This window comes from Aedes aegypti, chromosome 1 (genome assembly GCF_002204515.2).
Source record: "Aedes aegypti strain LVP_AGWG chromosome 1, AaegL5.0 Primary Assembly, whole genome shotgun sequence".
In the NCBI taxonomy this organism is placed as follows: domain Eukaryota; kingdom Metazoa; phylum Arthropoda; class Insecta; order Diptera; family Culicidae; genus Aedes; species Aedes aegypti.
The window spans coordinates 307,315,566-307,334,506 of record NC_035107.1 but is presented as its reverse complement, the minus strand read 5'-3'; the positions used below and the strand labels follow the sequence as shown (position 1 = coordinate 307,334,506).

Sequence of the window (18,941 nt, the reverse complement as noted above, 5' to 3'; positions counted from 1 at the left end):
TGAGTATCGATATCTTGGACCAAATCGCTTGATGGGTAATCGCTCTCTTTTCAGTGAATTTGAAATCGTCAAGGGATCCGTCCAGCTGGTCGCAGGTTCCCTGTACAAGTACACATTCAAGGTCAAGAGTGAACCGGAGGTCATCTGTAAGATTTCCGTGTGGGAGCGCGTTTGGTTGGACGCTCAGGACCAACGTAAGTACAACGTCAAATGCGACGGAGATGATGAACCAGAGCAGGAACAGAAGCTAGCAGCTTCCAAGCGTTCCGCACGTTCGGTTCGTCCTCGGCAGTCCGACTCGGACGGCGAAGGTCACTACTCGAAGGGGGAAGATCACGCCCGGCATCTGTTTGAGAAGTTCAAGCTGAAGCACAGCCGCGAGTATCAGAGCACTTTGGAGCACGAGATGCGATTCCGGATCTTCAAGAACAATCTGTTCAAGATCGAACAGCTGAACAAGTACGAACAGGGAACGGCCAAGTATGGCATCACGCACTTTGCCGACATGACTAGCGCAGAGTACAGACAACGAACCGGTTTGGTTATTCCGCGAGACGAAGATCGGAATCACGTGGGTAATCCCAAGGCCGAGATCGACGAGAACATGGAACTTCCGGAGTCGTTTGATTGGCGTGAGTTAGGGGCAGTTTCACCGGTAAGTGTGTTGCTCTGATAAAACTAAGCAGAGTAGCTCAGTTTTATCTCACTAGGCTGGAGTTTTTAACCTTGTACCTTTGAATGATAGTTTGAAGCTTCTGGAAAGCTCTTCCAGAAACTTCTAGGAAGCCCTTTCAGATGCTTCTGGAAGAGCTCTTTCAAACTCTTGGGAAGTTATTTTTGACGTTTTCGGGAAGCTTTTGCAGAAGTCTCTGGGAAGCTCTCCCAGTAGCTTCTGGGAAGCTTTTTCAGAAGCTTGTGGAAAGCTCTTTCAGAAGCTTCTGGGAAGCTTTTTTATAAGCTTCTGAGAAGCTTGTTCAGAAGCTTCTGGGAAGCTCATTCAGAAGCTTCTGGGAAGCTCTTTCAGAAGCTTCTGGGAAGCTCTTTCAGAAGTTTCTAGGAAGCTCTTTCGAAAGCTCTTTCTGAAATTTCTGGAAAGCTCTTTCAGAAGCTTCTGAGAAGCTCTTGCAGAAGCTTTTGGGAAGCTTTTTCAGAAACTTCTGGGAAGCTATTTTAGAAGCTTCTGGGAAGCTTTTTTAGAAGCTTCTGGGAAGCTTTTTTAGAAGATTCTGGGAAGCTTTTTTAGAAACTTCCGGGAAGCTTTTTTTTATAAACTTCCGGGAAGCTTTTCAGAAGCTTCTGAGAAGTTTTTTCAGAAGCTTCTGAGAAGTTTTTTTTAGAAGCTTCTGGAAAGCTCACTCAGAAGCTTCTGGGAAGCTCTTTCAGAAGCTTCTGGGAAGCTCCTTCTGAAGCTCCTGGGATGCTCTTACAGAAGCTTCTGGGAAGCTTTTTCAGAAGATTCTGGGAAGCTTTTTGGAAGCTCTTTCAGAAGCTCTTCCAGAAACTTCTGGGAAGCCCCCTAAGAAGGTTTCAGAAACTCTTTCAAAATGCCATCTGGGAAGCTTATCCAAAAGCTTCTTGGAAGCTCTTAGAAAAGATGCTGGGAAACTCTTTCAAAAGCTTTTAGGAATCTCTACCAGCAACTTCTGGGAAGCTCCCCAACTAACATACACTCATTTAACAAACACCATTATGGCAGTTTTATCCAGCATCATGTTTTATAACATTTTAATAATTTCCATGGCCAACCTTTGTTAAAGCATTGTTCACACAAATTTGGAGAAACTTTAAAGCATGTCGTTGAATACCAACTTTATTTTTCAGCTTTAAAAACGTTTTACAAGCATTTAATTCAGCTTTTATACGGCTGGTCTAAAAATAATTATAGACTAATAAAAACGAAAAAATATTTTTCTAGGCACTTTATAAATGTAGTGTGCACTATTCTTATGATAGTATAACAATCTTATTTAAAAATCGCCTGTATACTGGATTCGAACTCGAGACCTTCCAATCGTCAGCGGTATGCCTTGCTATCTGCGCCATCCTAAAATTGATGATTATACCGTCCAGTGCAAAATATAAACTTCTCATAGCTGAATATTGACCATGTTCGAGCTTCTATTCGACAACGTCTAATCAACACATGGTACGCTAATCTACAACTGAACAAGCATATTATTCAGCTGCTGTTTAGTGCTGATCCAAGCTGAGTTCAGTCGGCTATTTTTAGCACACAGTGAGAAAATTTATGTCGATGTTGGTCAAAATAATGTTTATTTACACAAGGTAAAAAAGTCTGAAATGATTAATCTAATTTCATAATAAGTTTTAGTTTGTTCAAAACTGATAAATTAACTTAAATAATTTTATTAATTATAGTTTGATTATTTTTTTTATTTGTATTTTTCATAAACCTATTACATATGCATTGAAGTAAAAGTTCTCTGTATGAATATATTTGAATCATTTGAAGGGAATGGCCAAGTAAATCATTTTTCTTAGAGCGCATTATTTATTCAGTTGTGAAGAAATGTCATTTCAAATGTAGCTGGCTATAGAAATTTATTTAATCAATTCTGTCAAAGAAAATTCCATTTTTCTTGTACGGAAAAACATCCCGAGCAGGCGAAAAGAGCTTAGCAATAGAAAGTATAATATGGATAGCCAAAAGTGATATTAACTTGATAGATATATGATATAAAATATCTGGAAATTATATCTAAAATAAACTGTTACCCGGCTGGTCGGAGGGACCAGGCTCAAATTCCGAGACTCTTAGGGTCGGCGTAAGCTCGTCAAGGGTCCAAGTAAAACGCACTCAACTTCTTTAATTCTTTTTATTGGACTTACTGGGTGTGGTGTAGGTGTGAGGTGTGTCGTGTCTCGATGCGGCCGGCCGGAAGTGGAGCACGTGGGGGTTGATCGGCACGTTCTAGGCTGAACGCGAACTCTACGGGGCTTGGATGGCTTGGTGTGGCCTAACGGTCTCCGCGTTGAAGTTGGTTCCTTAACGGGTTGCGCCAGCTTCCTAGGGCGTCGGGGTTCCCAAATGGTCGGCTTCAGGTATCCTTGGTGATCCTGGGACCTTAGGCGGGCCTTCAGGGCAGCTACAGGGGTTCACCACGGGTTTAGACGGGTCGTGGGAGCCTCTGCCAAAATCTTCAGGCAAACTATAACGGGTCCTGATTCGAACGGTTGCACTTATGCACTTATGTACTTTAAACTTTCTTCGGGTAACGGTCACTTTAAGTTTGGAATATTTCCGTGTGGTCTCGCTGAGATCTAGATTGGAATAGACCTTTTACTTAGCGCTTTCCAACCCAGTAGCCTGCTCATCCTGTTCCCTTTTCCATACCCTTTCTTTTATTCCCTTTTTGACGTGGCATACCTTATGGCTGACGCGTTTTCCCCTTTTTCGTGCATGATTATTGTTAGACGTGTTCAATGTGTGTTTAGTGTATTTACAAATTTTGTTCCTAACAACTAATTCCGGAGTAATACATTTAATTAACAATTATTAACAGCCTAATACCAACCATATAACAATTTTACTAACATTTCTTTACAATTCTAATAATTAATTTAATATAACCAAACAACAAACTAACAACAAATACTAACAATTATTCTGAAAAATAAATAAACAAATTAAGATCTTCGCAACGGTAACACCACCTTCTATCTCCCCCCAAAATTAATTGTATAATTTATTATCAATTAATTTTAATAAAGTTTACCTAACTAAATAGCATACCAGGTTTGAGATGCAACATTCATGCATTCGACTTTCCCAAAAACAGACATTGTCGCGTGTAATCACCAAATAGTTCATTCCTTTCATGCACGGAATGCTATTTGTACCGCTTCAAATTCCCGATTCTGCTAATTGGCCTTATCATCTTCCTTTTTATCCAAACTGTGAAGTTTCGTGAAAGATGAACCAAAATAAAAAACTAGTCTTGCGAAATTACTTGATGCAAATCGATCGAATGAATTGATAATAGTTTTCTGCATTCTGGGCTATTATATGTTTTTTTTGGATTGGGATGATTAGATTTGGTGCAACGGATGTCATTAATTAGGACCGCAGTGCAGATATAACCGGTTTAAAAGTATCTACATTATCACGAGGAAGAATTTTGGTCACTACTAGTCATATTTCATTGGTCGGTGGTGTTCTTCACTCGCAAGCTACGATCCCTCTAAACAACGTTCTATTTAAAAATTGAAGTTCTACTTTTGTCGAACAGAGACAGATCTACTACAGAAAACACGTACCTACATTCATCTACATCAATATCGCTCACTCTAACGATTTTTGCTCTATCGATACAATACGATTCACCGACGCGGACACGTTGATTACGGTCGAGTTTCTAAATTCTCGATATTAGTAATTATTAACTTCCTAAAATTCTAAAAACAGGACTGAACGATGGAGAAATCTGTGCTGATCAATTTGAGATACCGGGCTTAATATCTGCGGCTGAGAATACACCCAAATTCTTGCCGGATTCATCGGCAAGCTCATATGAGCTCGTGCCTCTTCGCGAAACAATGGTGCATGGTACATACGCTGGACCAAGTTTGGCATTATAATTGTCTCCAGCAGACGATTGGGCAAAATTTCTTTTATAAACCTGTTGACCAATTTGGTACACAGGAGCGGGTTGGCGAAAACGAAGGTTGTACGCTCTGGTACTTCGATCGTGAGCCTTCTCTAAGTTCTTTCGAACCAGGGCATGCACAACATCATCAACTTTTAATCGTTGTTCATTTCGTTCTTTTTCAGAAATATCGATCGTGTCTGGATCTCTCCGATGCTCTTGACCAGTGGTGATGATCTCATGGCCGAATAAGACGCGATAAGGAGAAAAGTTTGTGGACGAATGCAACGTATTGTTTATCGTATGCTCGATAGCGGAAATCTTGGTGTCCCATTGGCGCTGATCGGATTTCACATAAGTGCGAATACACGCATTTATGCTCCGATTCAATCGCTCCACAGGGTTCGCCTGGGAGTGATGACGCGAATTTGCCCAATGTTTCACTTCATATTTCGCCAGGAATGTCTTGAAGTCGTTGCTCAAGAAACTTGTGGCATTATCGGTGATTATGATCTCGGGAACGGAGTAGCGCCTGAACCACTGTTCCTCGAGGATCTTCACGATCAGTTCCGCAGAAATTTTCCTAACCGGGACTAGAACTGTCCATTTCGAGAACACATCGAGAAGGACGAATAAGTGCATGTTTCCGGCTTTAGATCGCGGTAAAGACTGAATGAAGTCAACCGCCAAAATTTGAAATGGCTTTGTGGCTAGACGTGGACTGCCCATAGTTGGGTGCTGTGATATGGTGCTAGGTTTGCATTCCTTGCACACCTGACATCTGCCAACGTACTTTTTCGCATGCTCTGCCATTTTCGGCCAGAAGTATCGGGCTTTCAGTTTATCGAGCAGTTTATCGTATCCGATGTGTAATGACTCGTCATGTTCATGATGGAGAATCCGCTCTCTATCACTCTCCGGGATACAGAGCTTCCATTCATGGCGGTAATCGAGTACTTCGGTTTTGTTTGGAACTAGTTTGAGGAGTTGTTGATTCTCAATTTTGTAGTCCAAATAATCTTCAGGTGAACATTCAACCTTCTTGAATAAGTCAGAGTACCACACATTTTGGTCAGACAGAATCTCGGCCAATTCCACAGATCGGGACAGTGCGTCGGGAATGACGTTATCCTTCCCACGCCTGTGTCTGATCTCCATGTCATACCCCTGCAATTCTATACTCCATCTACTCAATCGGGATGATGTGCGCCACTTACCCTTCATTATATGAGTGAGAGCTGACGCATCTGTGACCACAGTGAAATGTGTCCCTTCAATGTATGGACGGAATTTCTCAATGGCACAGAGGACTGCTAACCCTTCTTTTTCTGAAGCTGCGTAAGCTTTCTGAGCAGGAGAGAGCTTTTGAGAAAAATAAGCAATTATTTTCTCACCCTCTTCATGTTGTTGAGTCAGGATTGCGGCTATGGCACTATCGCTGGCATCTGATTGGACTTGAAATGGAAGGTCAAAGTTGGGATTAGCGAGTACGGGGGAAGCGATCAAACTTTCTTTGAGGTTTAGGAAAGCTTGCTCCGCTTTCGAGTTCCACAGTAGAGTTTTAGGTTTTTTCTTCAGGAGATCAGTGAGAGGTGCAGAGTGCTCACTGAACCCTGGAATGAATCGTCTATAATAATTTGTCATACCGAGAAACCTGCGCAACGATTTGAGAGATGCTGGTCTCTCGTAATTGACTATGGCCTCGATACGATCGGGATTTGGCTTCAGCCCTTCGGGTGAGAGTATATATCCCAAATAGGGTAGTTCTTTCAAACAAAATCGAGATTTGTCAAGGTTGATTGACAGGTTTGCTGCCTTCAACCGACGAGCTACTTCAGAGAGGGTTTGGACGTGTGCTTCAAATGTATCGCTTACCACGACAATGTCGTCAAGGTAGACGAACACATTTGGTTCCAGCTCACCATGCCCCAGGACGTCATCCATTAGTCTCGCTAATGTAGCTGGACTATTGACTAGTCCGAATGGGAGCCTGGTGAACTGAAACAATCCTCTCCCCAACACTGAAAAAGCAGTATATTTGCGAGAGTCTGGGTGTAGCGGTATTTGTAAGAAAGCTTTCGTCAAATCGATAGTAGTTAAATACTTGCTTGCACCCAATCTGCTCAATATTCTGTCTTGGTGTGGGAGTGGATAAGCGTCGCGTTTTGTTCTATCATTTAGGCGTCTCGCATCTAAACACAACCGTACTTCCCCAGTGGGTTTAATTACTGGGACGGTACTCTGTGACCACTCACTTTTACTGTGCTCTATGACTTGCTGTTGCAGCATGTTATCGAGTTCCTTATTGATGCGTTTTTGCATCTCAGGTGATGTTGGGTATGGGTTTATTCTGATTGGGGGTGAATTTTTAAACTCATCTTTAAGTTCAATTCTGTGAGTTGCAAGGGGAGTAACATCTAAGACTTGCCCCTCTATTGCAATTTTGAATTTCAGTTTGACCTTCTCTAACTGGGCTTTTTGTGTTTCGCTTAGAGTTTCCTCCTTTACCCCTCCTTCCTTCCATTCCAATTCTTCCACCCTTAAGCTTTCCTCAAACTCCTTTTCCTTTTTTCGAGACTCTCGACTTAACACAACGGGCTGAATTTGAAAAGCTCTCCAAAAATCATCAAAACCTAATATCAATCTTCGTTTTAGTTTGGGCGCCACGAGAGTCTTAATAATGCGGTTTTCATTGTTGAAAGTGACCGGCAAATACACGAAACCTTCCACATCAACAGTGGACCCTGATGCAGTCTGTACGTGAGTATCGGAAGGAAACATTTTCAATTTCAAAAGTTTTATGAGCTTTCTACACCCTGCTCCCAAGACTGAGCGGTGAGCTCCACTGTCTAAAAGACCGATTATTTCCCTTCCAAGCACACTCACTTTTACAAACGGTCGGGTATCTCCATCAACACGAACGAAAAGCTCATCCACGTTGGACACGGGAGAGTAGTCGTTCTCAGAGACAGGTTCAAATCCACTCATTTCTAGTTCTTCAGTGACACGATCATTTGTTGGGGGGTTTCGGCGATCTACTTCAGCTTGCCCCCTCAAGCTGAAAACGCCTCGTTTTTTTGACACACTGGGCAAGTGGGAGTAATTACATCTCCAAAGCCACAAATTCGACAAAATTTGCCCTTCGGTTTGGGACAATCAGCATAATGATGTCCACTCAATCTGCAGTTATAGCACACTCCAATTGGAGGTCGACGATAATTTTCAGCCATCGCTATCAAAGTGCCCTTAGAAGAACCCTCTACTGGATCAGCAGACTTTTCTTCCTTTCTCTCCCCAGAGGTTTTCGTCTCCGATAACGGTTTGATTTTCTCTGTAGGTTCATTTTTAGATTTGCTTCTGGTAAAAACACGTGATGCAGAGTTTGGATTTTGGAAAGGCGCTTTGGACTTCGACGAATCCGTTGCAGAAACTTCACTGACCTGAGTATTTCTACCACGGGCTATATAGTCATGAGACTTGTGGAACATTGTCCAGTTATTCTCGTCAATAATCCGTCCGTACTTTTTCAGTTTGGACAACGATCTAACTCCTGCACCGGTCATGGCGTTCTTGTATTCGAACCGAAGATTGCGCCAGATAATATCGAACTTCCTGCGCTCAGAGATCGGGCGGGTCATCGAGTGGAAAATTTTCATTATATCATGCAGATAGTCAGTAAATTTTTCACCCCTAGCCTGTCGCCGCTCTGTAGCTTGAACCTCAAGCTGGAAATCCAAATCGGGTGGTAAAAATTCCCGTTTTAGTTCCTTTTTTAGCTCATGCCAATTCCGAAAGTCTCTGTTCTCGATCCCTTCAATGAACCAGTCTTTGGCGCGCCCTGAGAAAAGGTGAATGGCACTCCTAAACAACTCTCTCTCAGAAATTTCCTCAGAAATGCATCTCATTTTGATCTCTTTCAAAAATTCAGTTAATTTTCGGCCCTGATCTTTCCCATCGTATTTCAATCTCCACTCAGCAACCGGTATTCTCTTCAGATCCCTGTTTCTCCTACCTTCTCTCCTTTCTCTCCTACCCTTCCACTCTTTGCTAGAATCCGTACTACTTTCCGAACTGGAAAACTCGGAACTTTCTGTCCCGGATGTAGTACTAGATGTAGCCGAAAAGCTCGGTCTACGATGTCGTTTTTTCTTCCCGCGTTTGGACGACTTATGAGGCATGTTGGATGCTCTACTCTCTTTTTTGTATTTACGACCAGTCTTCTCTCTACTGTCCTCGGAACTGTCCTTCCTACGATAATTCCTATAATCATCCGAATCGTAATTAAAACTGATCGTTTTCTCCCCTTTCTTCCTATTCTCAAACAGATCCTTCGTTTGTTCCTGCTCTAAATCTCTCACCGGATTTTTCTCTTCAACACTTTCTGGCTCTCTTTTCAAACGATCATTTAAAGTGATTAAAACTTTTTCCAATCTTTTTTTCCGTTCCATGCTATCTTTCGCTTCTCTTATCTTTCGCTCTTCTTCAGCAATCTGCTTCTCTCTCATCTGCTTTTGCTGCTCGGTCGTTTGCTGAACGAACGATTTAAAAACCGCGATAAGCTCTAACGGATTTTCCTTTTTGCCTTCCTCATACTCCGAAAGTACTTTCAAAATTTCTTCTGACCTCCTAACCGATTCATTCATCTCTTTCTTCTTTGATTCAAGCACTTGGTTAGGCAAATCTGCCTGCTCTAAATGCTCCTCTATCTCCTTACCAGACGCGGTTGTTTCATTCAAGATTTCGATTTCACTCCTAACTTCTTCTAGCACGTTATTCAAATCCGATTCAAGCCGTTCGGAATCTTCTGAATGAACGTCAGCCTCATTCACTTCGGGAAAAAATCTACGAAATAGTTCTGTAGCTTGTCGTCCCACTTTTACGATTTCATTTCTGCATTTATCCGCGCCTGAAGCTTTAGACAAGATATAATTACGAACTCGGTAATGAACTAAACGCGTTTTCAACTTCTGACGTTGTCTAGCATCCGTTTTAGGGTTCTCGAGCAAACCACCTATGACCTTTAGCTTCAGACTTATCGTGACTAATTCCTCATCCAAGCTTCGCCACGGCTGGGAAAAAGCAAACGTTTTCAATTCTTTCTCACTTTTCAATTTATCTTTGAGTTTTCTTCGCTTGATACTCTCGTGTTCATCGAAGTGAAACAAAATGTTCCTGATTAGTAACTCGTATTCTACCTCATCGACTGAAAGATGGGAGATATCCATGGACGCGTACATTGTTTGTAGGTCCATTGTTTCGTTGAATGGAGCTATTCAAGAAATCAATGCAGACTATTGTGTAGATAATCGCTTTATTCATGCACAATACAAATCGCAAGTAACACTTTCAATGAAAAAATCACAATGGAGGTTATTTAGTCGAATCAAGACCCATTAACAAAAGAATTTAATTGAAATTTCAATCGTTTTCTAATTAATCGCTATTTCGTGAATACACAGCAACACTGTGGGCTTTTGTGAGGGTACGCGCACTAGTAGTATGCTTTCTAGAAACTTTTCACGTTATCGGCGAGAACAAATTGGTGCTACCGGTTTGATTTCACTGCCTTTGCTAATTTGATTTTTCAGAAACCTTTTGTTAGAATTTGATAACCTAATTTTCTTCACAACCACGTATTTAACGTGAATTTCATTAATTTGATAACCTATCGTTCTGTTCACTCCGGAAGAGTGGCTGCTTGAATCCTTGACCAGAGCTTATTTAGTTGGGCGTCAATTGTACTAGAACAAAATTGGCATGTCATATTTAGATTCTGCAAGATTTTACCAATAGCTGCGAGCTATTCATTAGATCTGCGTACATCAAATTTTTCATAGGTTTAGAAGTTCCAGGAACAAAATTTTGATATTGTCTTCAGATATTTTATCTCTTATGTCAATCAAGTCAATATCACGCTTTGTTTGTCAGTACTTTGCTTCTACTCGGAATACTTAGCTTAAATGTTTATTTTTGTTTTTAACAATAATTCTGCATTTCTGGAGACTGACCATGCTTATTTTCTGAACAGCTATTTCAAAAGTTTTAAGATAGCATAATTTATGAGCTTTGAAATGCATTCGGTACTCAACACGAATTTCGGATATTTTGTCCATTTTTTGAAATTTAGCTATAGTGTGATCGCTTCAACAAGGCTTATTTATTGCTGAACAATGTGTTTGTTAAACGTCATTTTGGCCTCTATTGGATCAACTGTTCTTATAATATACTGAAGCTGAATGAGGATTTTATAAAATACTTATTCAGCTCTTATTCATGCTTATGTTAAACATGTGGGAATAGCTGAAGTGCGACGCAAGTAAAACGTTAGTTCGTCTTCTGAATATCCTTTTATACATATACATTTGTTCAGTGGAATATTGGCTTTTTAATTGGGGGAAACATGTCTTGTTCAGCTCATTTGTAGAACAATCTTGACTAGTCGAATGAGAATCTTTGGAAACGTTTAATAAGTGGCGATTCAACTTTTGTTCATTCTAATGCATTACGTTGAACAATGATCTAAGTTTGTGTTCAAAAAGCACCTTCTCAGCTCTTTATAGAGCAAATTTTTTATTCAGCTGCCATTACCATTATTGAACAATAATTAAACATGCATGCTTGTTTGTAGCTCTGAATTGTTAGTTGGGTCTCTCTCTTTGAGAAGCTCTTTCACAAACATGTGGGAAGCTATTTCAAAAGCTTCTGGAAAGCTCTTCCAATAGCTTCAGGAAACACTTCCAGAAGCTTCTGGAAAGCTTTTTCAGAAGCTTCTGGGAAGCTTTTTCAGAAGACTCTGGGAAGCTTTTTCAGAAGCTTTCGGGAAGCTCTTTCAGAAGTTTCTGGGAATCTCTTTCAGAAGCTTCCGGGAAGCACTTCCAGAAGCTTTTGGGAAGCTCTTGCAGAAGTGTCCGGGAAGCGCTTTCAGAAGCTTTTGGGAAGCTATTTTAGAAGCTTCTGGAAAGCTTTTTCAGAAGCTTCTGGGTAGCTCTTTCTGAAGCTTCTGAGAAGCTCTTTCAGAAGCTTCTGGGAAGCTCTTTCAGGAGCTTCCGGGAAGCTCTTTCAGAAGCTTCTTGGAAGCTCTTTCAGAAGCTTCTTGGAAGCTCTTTCAGAAACTCTTCCAGAAATTTCTGGGAAGCCCCCTCAGAAGCTTCAGAAGCTTTCAGAAAATCTTTTAAAAAGCCATCTGGGAAGCTTATCCAAAAGCTTCTTGGAAGCTCTTGGAGAAGATGCTGAGAAAAAAGCTTCTAGGAATCTCTTTCAGCAACTTCTGTGGGAAGCTCTCTCTTTGAGAAGCTCTTTCACAAACTTCTAGGGTGCTATTTCAAAAGATGCTGGGAAGCTCTTCCAATAGCTTCAGGGAAACTCTTCCAGAAGCTTCAGGGAAACTCTTCCAGAAGCTTCAGGGAAACTCTTCCAGAAGCTTCTGGAAAGCTCCCGGGAAGCTCTTGCAGAAGCTTCGGGGAAGCACATTCAAAAGCTTCTAGAATGTTCTATCAGAGGAGTAACCTTGAACTACATAAGTTGACATCTTTAGGCAGTAAGATTCTCAAACTATTATTTTGATATACGTTAATATAATATAAGTTTCCTCCGATTTTGAATGTGCTCATTCTAGGTGAAAAATCAAGGAAACTGTGGTTCATGTTGGGCTTTCAGCGTTGTCGGCAACATCGAAGGTCTCCATCAGATCAAAACTAAGATACTTGAGGAATACTCAGAGCAAGAATTGCTCGACTGCGATGCAGTCGACAGTGCCTGCCAAGGAGGATACATGGATGATGCCTACAAGTATGAACCCTAATTCCTTCCACCCAAAATCCGTTTCCATCTAAACCCAATTATTCTTCCAGAGCTATCGAGAAGATCGGTGGCCTCGAGCTGGAGAGTGAGTACCCGTATCTAGCCAAGAAGCAGAAGACGTGCCACTTCAACAGCACCGAAGTGCACGTCCGGGTTAAGGGAGCCGTCGATCTGCCGAAGAACGAAACGGCCATGGCCCAGTACCTGGTCGCCAACGGGCCCATCTCGATCGGTTTGAATGCCAACGCGATGCAGTTCTATCGGGGTGGAATTTCGCACCCGTGGAAACCGCTGTGCAGCAAGAAGAACCTGGACCACGGTGTACTGATCGTCGGCTACGGCGTCAAGGAGTATCCCATGTTCAACAAAACGATGCCCTACTGGATTGTGAAGAACTCGTGGGGTCCCAAGTGGGGCGAGCAGGGTTACTATCGGATCTTCAGGGGTGACAACACCTGCGGTGTCAGCGAAATGGCATCGTCGGCTGTGCTAGCTTAGACATCTCTGGGTTGGTTTGGGCAGACTTGACGAGGATCATCTGCCAAAAGCGGGGGACAATAATATCTACCATTTATCTATATATACTGTGGAATCTATTTGTCAGCGAATGTTAGTCCTAGGAAGCAATATTGAGTGTATTTTTAATCCTATGGCATCTATCACTAGGTGTTCTGTTTTCCTCTGAATACACAGAAGGCTGTTCCATGATTAGAAGGAACACCTAGCAATGGATCGGAAAACTGGAATGGAGGTATGATTGCTTAGAACTAATCAGAAATCGCCTTGTTTAGTTGGAGGAAGTTATAAGTTAATCAAACATAACATGGGAACGAATGTAAACAGAATTCGATTTTCAGCGTTTCTTTAGCAGACGGTGTTACAATTGAATATCACCAAAAGGTGGTCGAACGGATGTGTGAGAACAATGTTACCGAAAGCCCCAAGAATCCATGGGATACAATCCATGGAGTGGTGAGTGAAACAGCGTGAGAAGTAATAGGTATTGGTCGAAAACGCCTCATGTAGATGGTTTGACGAGGAGTGCCAGAGGATGACGGATGAGAAGAACGTTGCCAGACGTCGAATGTTAGTGTCTGATTAGTGGCTGAACAGAGAGCGGTACAAGGAAGCAAGATCAGACCAAAAGCGAATCCATCGCAGGAAGAAAAATGAGTATGATGAAAATGTGATAACCGAAGCGCGAAACTGTATGAAACAGACCGATATGCAACGATTCTATGTATCTGTCAATGACACGTGCGGAGAAAGACAGCGTTGGCTCTCGTCATGTGCTACGACCGTGTAGGTAACTTGCTCACAGATAAACGATGAGGAGAGCACTTCCAAACGTTGCTGAATAGTGGGAACGATAGAGCATCGGAGAACAGAATAAACATCGACAACGATGAACGATGGTCAAGCAATGGAACCTCTATCACTAGATAAGGTCCTATAACACTTCCCCGAATACCATTACCCCGAAAACAATCTCCCCGAAAACCAGTACCCCGAAAACCATTACCCCGAATGCAACGTTACCCCGAATGACACATCACCCCGAAAACCATTACCCCGAAAACCAGTTCCCCGAATGCGACACATCCCCGAAAGTCAGTTATGCACATCAAGAAATTCTTCAAAGACGCTCGCGGATTTGAGCCTAAAATTCCATCTCTCTCGTTCTATGTACGACAAGCGAGGTTTTTCCTGGCAGTGTTAAAATAATTGTCGGCGTAATAACTACTAACATTTCTATCTGTAATTTTTTATTCTTTCAATCATCGGCTGTTCTTTCGAGATTGTATAATGCCAGAGTGTACGTTTTAACCAATGATTTTCCCTTCTTTGAGTTATAGAACAGCCGAGTTGTACTGTTTTAGTTAAATTTTGAGTGATAGCCGCCAAAAAAGTTGTCTTGAGCGAAATTCAAAGTTGACAGTGACTTCAGATGGGCGACCTTGAAAATAAGCTCCTGCATTACTTGTCAGTATTACATCTTGTAGGTATTACAACTTCCAACAAGAGAATTGTCCTTCTTTTAATTATCGACTATTCTTTCAAAAGTTGCGCTTGTATAGTGACTATCGGCATCATAATTTTTAACGTTTTCATCAATGATTTTTTCTTCTTTTGTCATCGGCTGTTCTTTAGCGATGCATTTATAAATAGTTGTCATTATAATAGTCTAGTGCCATTCCAGAATAAGTTGATCATCAATTGATATAACGCTTTTGAAAGAGGGCGGTAGTGGTCTCTGACATTAACATGTGAAAACAAATTCAGTACCAGCATTATCAGCAGTTCGAAAAATGTAACAATGAATCTGTGAACACAGCCATCTTCACAAAATTAAATTAATAAATCTTTGATAACAAGAACACGAATTCAAATAAAAATCAAGTAGTAAATTGTACTTCATTAGCGGCTTCCAGGCTAGTACCGTTATCTAATATCATTGAGTAAAGTATATTTTGAAGTAGGGAACACTTCGTTATATAGAGGAGGAGTTTTCTACTCCCGAATCTTTATATATACATTAGCGACAATTTGATAGACAATGACCTCCAACGAACAAGAGAAAACGTGCTTAACCTCAACTAATTATTAAAAAAATGTATGGTGTTGATTTTTCGAATCTTCATTTTGAATTTTTCGGGGCAAGAAAATTCGGGGTTATGGTCCATTCGGGAAAATGGTATTCGGGGTAACGGACTATTCGGGGTAATGGGTTTCGGGGTACTTGACCATTCGGGGTGATGGTTTTCGGGGTAATGGTATTCGGGGAAGTGTTATAGGATCCTAGAGAAGGTTAAGAAGGCGATTCAGTGAAAAGAAACGAGTTGTGGCAAGCAATTATAGAACATGGTTTTCTGGCGAAGCTGATTAGACTGATTCGTGCCACGTTGGAAGGTTGCGGATGGGATTTCAACATCCTTCGTAATCATAGACGTATTGAAGCACGGCAATGCCATGTCAAACCTACTGTTCGACATAGCGTTAGAATCGCAATAAGGAGAGCTCGCATGCATAGAAACGGCATAATCACACGTTCGTATATGCTTCTTGGTTTTGCGGACCATATCTACATAAATGGGACTGATCGCCATGCCACAGACAAACAGACGTAACTCTTAGAACAAATTTATTCAAAATCCATCGCCCACTTTACACCATCATCATCTGGTGAGCATGTTGCACGAAAAGGTGTTTCGTGCAACAAGACCGGCAGATGGCGGTAGTGTGAAACGTCAAACGCGAAGAAAAACGATGCGCGCGCCTCTGGTTCTGAGATTTGTAACATAACGAATTTGAGATGATCGTTAAATGAGTGTTCGTTGGGAATTTCATCAGTGTTACGTCTGTTTGTCTGTGGCCAAGCTGTGGAAGAGGCGTACGTGCATTTTAAAAGGAAGAAACCAAGAATTGGGTTAATTATTAATACCACCATGTACTTTGTGGTTGCTGGTAGACATCGTGGTCTCATATGTGATGTTGGTAGTGAGGTGGTGATACTTTTGAAGTAGTAGAAGAATTTGTGTACCTTGGAGCTCTAGTCACCTGCGATAATTATATTACTTGTTAGGTAAAAAGGAGTATTGCATCTGCGAGTACGGCTTTTTACGACCGGAGAGCTTTTGGGGTCTTTGAATGTAAAATGCCGCGAACAATAGGGTCCTAAAGCCCTGGCCCAATTTTAGTGCCAAACGCTTAAGTTTAGGCCAAGAACACATGTTTACTAAATTTTTCAATGTTTTCGTTTGTTTAAGTCCAAAAAACATTTTTTATGTTTTTCTTAGATTTTGTCACTCCCCTGGCTTAATCTCAAATTTTGGGTGTATTTTGTTTTCCGTCTTCCTTCCGAAATGTCAGATAGGAACAACCCCAGTGTTACAACTAAAACCCTTGTGGTGTTTTTGTCAACTAAGCGAATGTCAAACATGATCAAAAGTGTCAAGTTTCATTTATGGATCCAATATTTAAATCAATGTGCCGTTGTGAACGGACAAAAAATGCTAAAGTAGTTGCAGTAACATGCTCTTTCGTGTTATTGAATAAAAACAAGATTTTTTTAAACATTTTAGGACACTATTGTGGCACGCCAAATTGTTGTTTGGGAACGACTGGCCGTCTACTCCGAAATAACTAAAATTTACTCTACTCCAAACATACAAAGATTACTAGCCGTTTCCCGCTTGTTAAGCGAATGGCTTATGCGCCACTTCCAATGAGAACCATTTGCCAAGATTTAATTGCTCGGCATGAGACCAAACCTAAAGTTGGCTCAGTTCGTTCCTTGGATAGGATAGGAAAATGGCCCAGCAGTCCCCAAATTCACCCACATATTAGCCTTTCAGATTTGTAGTTCAATCAATATTCAAGATTACCCAAAACGGTACTGAAGCTTTGAGTCAAGCTTTGAGATCCTGCCACCTGGTTTTGGAGAGGATAGATGCAGCACGGGTAGAAATGCTGCAGCAAGAAAGGAACTCGACAAAATGTGAAGAAAACGAAATCGGTATGTAAATGTATGACAAAATGTGAAAGAAAACGAAATCAGTAATCCTAGCAGCTTCAGGACAAAAAGTACTAACCGGCGAAAGCGGAATGGAGTAGCTGCATCGTTCACAAGAAACTCGAAAATTCGATGAGAAGCTCAAAGCATCCTGAAAATGCTTCGTGACGCATGCTGAAAAGTGATAAGGGTGGAAGCATCTTCACGGATGAACTTGAGGTAATCGAAAGCTGGAAGCAGCACGACGACGAAAATCTGTATGGCTTACTTACTTACTTATTTGGCTTTACATCTTACTTATTTGGCAATTATCTTGATAAAGCCTCGCCAACACTATTTCGCCAATTCCCTCGGTTCATGGCCGCTACTCTCCATCCTCGACTGTGACCCACGCTCTCCAGGTCCTGGTGTACCTGGTCAATCCACCTAGCTCGCTGCGCCCCACGCCTTCTTGTTCCGACCGGATTCGTGGCGAACACCATCTTTACAGGGTTGTTGTCCGGCATTCTTGCAACATGCCCTGCCCAGCGTATCCTTCCAGCTTTAGCTACCTTCACGATACTGGGTTCGCCGTAGAGTTGAGCGAGCTCGTGGTTCATCCTTCGCCGCCACACGCCGTTCTCCTGCACGCCGCCGAAGATCGTCCTTAGCACTCGGCGTTCGAAAACCCCAAGAGCTTGCAAGTCCTCCTCGAGCATAGTCCACGCCTCATGCCCATAGCCGTCAACACGGATCCGAGGTAGACGAACTCGTCCACCACCTCGAAGGTGTCTCCGTCTATCGTAACACTGCTTCCTAAGCGGGTCCTGTCGCGCTCAGTTCCGCCAACCAGCATGTACTTTGTTTTCGACGCATTCACCATTACCCAGACTCTTGTTGCTACGCGTTTTAGGCGGGTGAACAAATTTGCCACCGTTTCAGATTTTCTCCCAATAATATCCATGTCGTCCGCGAAGCAAACAAATTGTCCGGATCTCGTGAAAATCGTGCCTCGACTATTAAGTCCGGCTCTCCGCATAACACCTTCAAGCGCAATATTGAACAACAGGCACGAAAGTCCATCGCCCTGTCGTAGTCCCCGCCGAGACTCGAACGAACTGGAGTGTTTGCCCGAGATCTTCACGCAGTTTTGCACATCGTCCATCGTTGCTCTGATCAATCTTGTGAGCTTCCCGGGAAAGCTGTTCTCGTCCATGATTTTCCATAGCTCTACGCGGTCGATACTATCGTAAGCCGCCTTGAAATCGATAAACGAATGGTGCGTAGGGACCTGGTACTCACGGCATTTCTGGAGGATTTGCCGCACGGAAAAGATCTGGTCCGTTGTCGAGCGGCCGTCGATGAAACCTGCTTGATAACTTCCCACGAACTCGTTTGCTATAGGTGATAGACGACGGAAGAGAATCTGGGATAGCACTTTATAGGCGGCGTTTAGGATGGTGATTGCACGATAATTTCCACACTCCAGTTTGTCGCCCTGTACATTTGTAGATAGGACATATAACGCCTTGCTTCCACTCCTCCGGTAGCTGTTCCGTTTCCCAGATTCTGACTATCAGCCGATGCAGACAAGCTGCCAACCTGTCCGGGCCCATCTTGATGAGTTCGGCTCCGATACCATCCTTGCCAGCGGCTTTGTTGTTCTTGAGCTATTGAATGGCATCCTTAACTTCCCCCATCGTGGGAGCTGGTTGATTTCCGCTGTCCGCTGTGCTGACGTAGCCATCGCCTTCGCTGTCCTGACCTTCTGTGTCTGTGTTCTCTGCGCCATTCAGGTGTTCATCGTAGTGCTGCTTCCACCTTTCGATCACCTCGCGTCCGTCCGTCAAGATGCTCCCATCCTTATCCCGGCACATCTCAGCTAGCGGCACGAAGCCTTTGCGGGATGTGTTGAGCTTCTGATAGAACTTCCGCGTTTCTTGAGAACGGTACAGCAACTCCATTTCTTGGCATTCCACCTCTTCCAGGCGGCGCTTTTTGTCCCGGAATAGGCGGGTTTGCTGTTTCCGCTTCAGTCTGTA

At 42.4% G+C, this 18,941-nt stretch overlaps 1 protein-coding gene across 4 annotated transcripts in view; it reads left to right on the top strand.

Moving 5' to 3' along the window:
- Positions 1-13,147, top strand: part of LOC23687573 — a 46,632-nt gene extending 33,485 nt beyond the window's left edge. For all 4 annotated transcript variants that reach the window (XM_021838464.1, XM_021838466.1, XM_021838462.1 and 1 more), the window contains 3 exons: positions 55-655; positions 12,223-12,395; positions 12,458-13,147. In XM_021838464.1, coding sequence (XP_021694156.1) covers positions 55-655; positions 12,223-12,395; positions 12,458-12,905 — 1,222 coding nt within the window. In that variant the 3' untranslated portion in view covers positions 12,906-13,147. The remainder of the gene's footprint in view (positions 1-54; positions 656-12,222; positions 12,396-12,457) is intronic.
- Positions 13,148-18,941: the final 5,794 nt, after the last annotated feature.